Source organism: Benincasa hispida, chromosome 1, assembly GCF_009727055.1.
Source record: "Benincasa hispida cultivar B227 chromosome 1, ASM972705v1, whole genome shotgun sequence".
In the NCBI taxonomy this organism is placed as follows: domain Eukaryota; kingdom Viridiplantae; phylum Streptophyta; class Magnoliopsida; order Cucurbitales; family Cucurbitaceae; genus Benincasa; species Benincasa hispida.
In genome coordinates, this window is record NC_052349.1 from 44,833,629 (window position 1) to 44,840,499 (window position 6,871).

General features: G+C 42.0%; 1 protein-coding gene across 1 annotated transcript; it reads right to left on the reverse strand.

The window, feature by feature from the left end:
* Positions 1-1,947: 1,947 nt before the first annotated feature.
* On the reverse strand, positions 1,948-2,766 carry LOC120077505. The gene has a single exon (XM_039031417.1). It carries the CDS (start codon positions 2,764-2,766, stop codon positions 1,948-1,950), a length of 819 nt encoding a protein of 272 aa, XP_038887345.1.
* Between the last annotated feature and the right edge of the window lie 4,105 nt (positions 2,767-6,871).

The following is a 6,871-nucleotide window of genomic DNA, read 5'->3' on the forward strand; positions in this document are numbered from 1 at the left end:
TATTCCTAATAAGAAATTTAGATACAGTAGACGCGTCATTTATGGCACAGGCTACTACCTCTACCCACTTAGATACATAGTCTACAACTAACAGGATATATTGCTGACCACAAGACAGAGGGAACGGGCCCATAAAATCTATGCCCCAGACATCAAACAACTCCATTTCAAGAATATTATTCAAGGGCATTGCGTTCCTTGAAGAAATATTCCCTGTTCGTTAGCAGGGGTCACAATTTTGAACAAACTCTCGTGCGTCCTTAAAAAGGGTAAGCCAAAAGTAACTACATTGAAGGACTTTCGCCATGGTCCTTTGCCCACCAAAATGCCCACCATAAGGAGAATTATGACACTCGGCCAGGATATGTTGTGTCTTCTCCCCTGGGACACATCGACGCAGTATAAAGTATGGGCCTTGTTTGTATAGAAACGGTTCGTCCCAGAAATAAAACATACTGTCATGGACTAGCCGTTTCTTCTGCTGGGAATTGAAGTTTTTAGGGAACTGCTTGGTGGTCAAGTAATTAACTATATTAGCATACCAAGGTTCCCTGTCTTCAATTCTAAACAGGCTCTCATCAGGGAATGCGTCCTTGATGTCATTTTCCTGGACTTGCATTTCTTGATTTTCAAGTCTGGACAAGTGGTCAGCCACCTAATTTTCTGTTCCCTTTCTGTCTTGGATGTCAATGTCAAATTCTTGTAGTAGTAGAACCCATCTTATCAATCTCGGCTTTGCGTCCTTCTTGCTCATCAGGAACTTGATGGCTGAGTGGTCGGGGTAGTCTTCATTAAAAACATAGGGCCGGTTCGCCTCCAATAATGCGCTCAAAGGTCACGCAATCTGAGAAAAGCTTCTAACGAACCATCTATAGAAGCCAGCATGTCCTAGAAAACTTCTTAGCTTTTTTACATTCGCTGGTGGTGGAAGTTTTGCTATTACATCAATCTTGGCTCCATCCACTTCCAAACCAGCCTTGGATACTTTATGCCTCAAAACAATTCCTTCTGTCACCATGAAGTGACATTTTTCCCAATTCAGTACTAAGTTTGTTTCCTCGTACCGAGTGAGGACGACTTCTAAGTTATCCAGGCATGACTAGAATGAGTCTCCAAAGATTGAAAAGTCATCCATAAAGACTTCCACGGTCCTCTCCAGGAAGACAGAGAAAATGGCCATCATACAGCGTTGAAATGTCCCTAGTGCGTTGCATAACCCAAAGGGCATGCGTCTGAATGCGAAAGTGCCAAAGGGACAAGTGAACGTGGTCTTCTCTTGATCTTCCGGATCTATTAAAATCTGGTTGTAACCAGAATAACCATCGAGAAAACAATAAAACTCTTTACCTACAAGTCTATGAAGCATCTAATCGATGAAAGGAAGAGGAAAGTGATCCTTTTTAATTGCTGCGTTGAGTTTCCGATAATCCATACAAATTTGCCAGCCTGTGACAGTTCTTGAAGGAATGCGTTCATTGTTGTTGTTTACTATCACGGTCGTTCCCCCTTTCTTGAGAACGCGTTGAACTGGACTAACCCAACTGCTGTCAGATATAAGATAAATAACTCCTATGTCCAACCATTTTAAAATTTCTTTTTTGACCACTTCTTTCATAATGGGGTTAAGCCTTCTTTGAGGCTCGATTGACCCCGTCTTCCCTTCCTGCAGCCTAATTTTGTGCATACAATAGGATGGACTTATTCCACGAATATCTGCAAGTATCCACCCTATGGCGCGTTTATGTTTCTTCAACATCTACAAGAGTGAATCTTCATTAGGCTTTGTGAGATTAGCGGAAATGATAACAGGCAATGTATTATTAGTTCCAAGAAAAGCGTATTTCAAATGTCTGGTTAACTATTTTAATTCAAGTTCAGGTGGTTGTTCAAGTGAAGGACGCATTGGTTTTATCTGCTGCTCACTCAGACTTGGCAGCTCGGATTCCTTTAGGGTTCCCTCCAACTCGAGAACTTCACGTACTCGAGTCTCTTCTTCATCAATTCAATATTGTTTAGCTGACAATCATCACTGTCTGGGAATTTTAATGCGTTGAGCACATTAAATTTCACCTCTTCATTATCCATGCGCATGGTTAGCTCACCTTTATGCACGTCAATCAAAACTTTCCCAGTAGCCAAGAAAGGGCGTCCAAGGATGATTGGAACCTCCCTATCTGCTTTATAATCCAGAATAATGAAGTCTGCTGAGAATATGAGATTGTCAACCTTCACCAAAACATCTTCAATCTTCCCTTCCGGGTATTTAATTGTCCTATCAGCAAGTTGAAGGGTGATAGAAGTAGGTTGTGCCTCGCCAATCCTCAATTTCTTAAAAACTGAAAGGGGCATGAGATTGATGCTCGCTCCTAGGTCGCACAACGCATGACCCACATCTAATCCTCCAATTGAACAAGGAACTATGAAGCTCCCTGGGTCCTTCTGCTTCTGTGGTAGCTTGTTGCTTACTAACGCGTTGCATTCCTGCATTAGTGCTATTACTTCTTTCTCACTGACTTTTCTCTTTTTTGTCAAAATGTCCTTAAAAAACTTCACATATATTGGCATCTTCTCCAAAGCTTCTATGAGTGGAATGTTGATGTGCAACTGCTTTAGGAGCTCGAGAAAGCGCTTGAACTGATGTTCATCATTCTTCTTCATCAGATGCCTGGGGAATGGTGCGTTCAGAGGCACCTTTTGCTTTCCCACGTTAGACGTGCTGGTTTCCAAATGGCTTGTATTTTCTGGTGTTCTCTCTTCCTGATCCATTGAACATGTAATGCATTCTTTCGAAGGACTATTGTTTCTTGGATTCATCTTTCTTTCTACAAGGGCTCTTCCACTCCGCAACGTCACTGTATGACATTGCTCTTTTTTGTTATTATTCCCAGGTGTCTCTGTACTGCTAGGTAAAACGCCTGGCTGCCTGCTTTTCAACTCGCTTGCAATCTACCCCACTTGGATTTCTAGGTTTCTGATTGATGACGTCTGGCTCTTCAGCATTGTGTCATTCTAGGCTATGTATTCCTTCAATAGGTTTTCCAGCGGAGTTCCAGAACTCGATGCGTGGCCATCTCTATTGAAGGGCTGTTAATGCTATTGATGTGTTTGTTGAAAGACAGGCGGCGGTCCATTCCTTTGTTGATGGCTCGCGCTTGGGTGGTGCTCTTGCTGATTTCCTTCTGTCCAAGAAAAATTCGGATAGTTTCTCCATCTAGGGTTATAAGTATTAGAAAATGGGTTATTCTTGATGAAACATACTAACTGAGGGTTTTGAGGACACTCAGCATTTGAGTGAAAATCTCCGTATCCTACATAGGTTACTATGGGTTGCCCAAACGCCTCCACTTGATTCATCTTTTGCTGGTTTAGTGCATTACCTAGCGTTATGTTCTGTAGAAGGTTGGTCATGGTAGCCACTTGAGCGGAGAGCGTGACTATCGCGTTGGCATCAACAGAGTTAATGTTCTGAGATCTTCTTCACCTGTCATTTCTTCCATCGTATGTGTCATCTACATACTCCATGTTATGTTTGGCAATGCGGTCTAATATTTCTTTAGCTTCAGTATAGTATTTGTCCATCAGTCCTCAAGGCTGTTGCTGCGTCTGCTGCCATCTGTGATGCCCTGTTTAGTCCGCCATAAAATGTCTCCATCTGAATAGTCAAAAGTAGTCCATGATTCGGGTAGTTCTTGACCAAGCCCTTGAAACGCTCCCATACAGCACTCAAGGTCTCAGTGTCTTCCTGCTCAAAGTTCATGATTTCCCGACGCCTCCTAGCGTTAGTGGTAGGTGAGAAGTATTTCTACATAAACTTTTCCACCAACTTTTCCCATATGGTGATTTCCCCAGGCTCTAGTGAACTCACCCATCGCTTTGCGTCGTCTCGCAAAGAATAGGGAAACAAGTAGAGCCTGATTGACTCTGGTGTGATTCCAGGAATCACAAAGGAATTGCACGTTTCCAGGAAACGCTTCTTATGGGCATGAGAATCTTTGCCAGGGCTACCCCCAAACTGCCCAATGGTCTGGAGCATTTGGAGCATAATAAATTTCAATTTCAAACCTGGTTCCATCAGGTGTCGGATATATGATTCCTGGAGAGAAATCATATAGAACAGGGGACGCGTATTCTCTCATAGGACGCGTGCTGTTGTTTGCCATCAGGATTGGGTTCTGTGCAGTGTGAGCCAGTTGTTGAGCTAGTTGTTGATTTTGTTGTTCTTCCGCCATTGCTCTTTCCCTTTCCTGCTGTCTGAGTAACTGTTGCCTCAACCTTCGACGACGGTTGGATCGATTCCTACGCCGGAATGTACGTTCAATCTCAGGGTTGTATCTGAACTCAAGAGTGTTCTCTCTGTTTATACACATTCACAAGCCTAGGCGTAGCTTATAATACTTCCTTAATTGAATTGTCCCTACAACAAATACAAACAGAATTACTAGTTAGATTTTGTTGTTGAATCCCCGGCAACAGCGCCAAAAACTTGTTCGCTTGCTATCATGAGATGCTTTAGGAGTATATAAAGTGAAACAAATTGGAAGAATAAAGTCTAAGTAGTGTGTTCTGCCTTATTGCATTTAAATGAATACAATGCATTGGGGCATTAGTATTATGCACAGAAGGCACACAACCCCTTATAATAACGTTCAAGTTTTCCTAGATTAAACCCAAGTATAAATCTAATCTAGGTTCTTGGCAAGTCCAAGGTCGATCACAGGGATTCAGTTTCACTAACATAGATCATGCGTTGTACTTGCAGTAGGAGGTTTTTCCTAAATGAATGTGAAAGATGTATTATTTACACTAACATGCTATGCCTGTGCAAGATAATACAAAAGAGTTGAGTGGAAAATGAAAAATCATGTGAAAATGGAATTTAAGTAGGTGGACGTGCCGGTTAAAGATAATTGCACACAACTGATGTAATGTGGATGAAATGGGATGGGTTGTTTATCTTTCTGTTCATGCGTTAGACATCATTCAACACTTCTCTATGCGAATAACATACAAGCCTATCTCTAGGGTGCATACAAGTCTTTACAAAGAACTATATTCAATCAAAATGAAATGGAAATGATATTAAGAGAGAAACTGAGTCAAGCCAAAGAATACAATCTCTTGTAGTTCTTTGGCTCAATCTTGTTGTGTACAATCACTTTAAAGAGCCGAGGATAGAGTATCTTTCTCAAGAATAACTTTCTTCACTCCCTAGCCGGAGGTGGTAGTGGTTCTCAGCTTCTTCGATCGTCTTACACCTCGGCACGGCTTGTACAAACTAAAACTAAGTCTACAAATTTACAGAGAGTAGGAGTTCTCATTCTCCGAACTCTTAATTCTGGAGGGTCTTCAAGTATTTATAAGGCGTTGGTCTCGCCCACTTGGAGGATGGGCTACATTTAAGTCCATGCCCTGGTCAGCATTAAACTCCATGTCCTGGCTGGAAGCTTTTCAGACACCGCCTGCTGCTGGAAGCTTTTCAGACGCTGCCTATTGCAAGTGCCCATGCTTGCAAGTGGTGATGTGACACAATCAGCCCGAAGTAATGAATCTTCTATGCGTTGAATTTCCTTCGACGCATGGCTCATGTGTTAGCGCGTATCTTGCGGCACTTGTCTAATGTGTTATTGTCAGATCTTGTGTTGAAATCCTGCAAAGTAATGCGTTAGCGCCGCGATTTTTAGTGATAAACTTCTTTTACATGAAATTTCTATTATTTAAGTAAATCCATGCGTTTCTATTAAAAATGAGGAAAGTTTATCATTAAAAACCCTAATTGTTCTAACTTAAGATCAAAGATAACTTGTATTTTTACAAGTTATCATAGAGCCTCACTCTTTTCAATATAATGCTTTAATGATGTCTCCATAGACGAGGTACTGCAAGAGGTATCATATGCGAACAGTTGGTCACATAGTTGTATACCTTGAGAATTACTCGGGCTACAGTCGGAGGTAGTGAAGACCGGAGGATTGCCTCGATTCTCTTGATAACTAAATTGATAGAGACGATGGCCCTCGTGATTGAAGTTCTCATCCAAACCGAAAATTGGGTGACCTCCCCAACCAATGTTGTGGTTGTTGCCCCATGATTCATCATAAATAGCATATACGGGTTGTTTATCCCATGGGCAGATGTCTACTGGATGTACCTCTCCCCATTGAGTGCAATCCATAGCGGTCATATGAGTCACCGCATTAACTTGTGTTGTTCCTTAGGAAAGAGTTTTCTGCTGATTAGCCACCGTCTGGAGGAAAGATGTCATCATGGTCATTTACTCGACCAATGCGCTCATTGTGTTCGTTGGCACATCGACCCTTTCTACTCTTTCTGGCTCTAGACATCTTAACTTAAGCCCATTATCAATCCATTCGTCAGAATGTCGCAATACACGATCCAGTATGTTCTTTGCTTCCATATATGACTTATTCATTAATCCTCCCTCTGTAGAGGAGTCGGCTACTGCTTGCGTTGATGGGTCTAGGCCATTGTAAAAGGTTTCCATCAAGATACTATCAGGAATCCCACTATGCGGACAGTTCTTTATTAACTGCCAGAATCACACCCAATCGGTGCTCAGGATTTCATAACTCTTTTGCTCGAAATTCAACACCTATCTTCGCCTCTTTGTGCTATTGATGAACCTATCAACCAACTGTTCCCATCCATGAATTTCGCCCGGTTCTAATGCTTGAGCCCACCTCTTTGCTTCATCCCGTAATGTGTACAGGAATAGATACAGTTTAAGGATTTCTTGAGTTACACCAGGCAGGGAGAATGCGCTACACATGTCTGCGAAGTTAGTTAAATGTGCGTGTGGGTCTTCTCCCCATGTCCCACATTCTGAATCATTTGCAACATGATAGGTTTTATT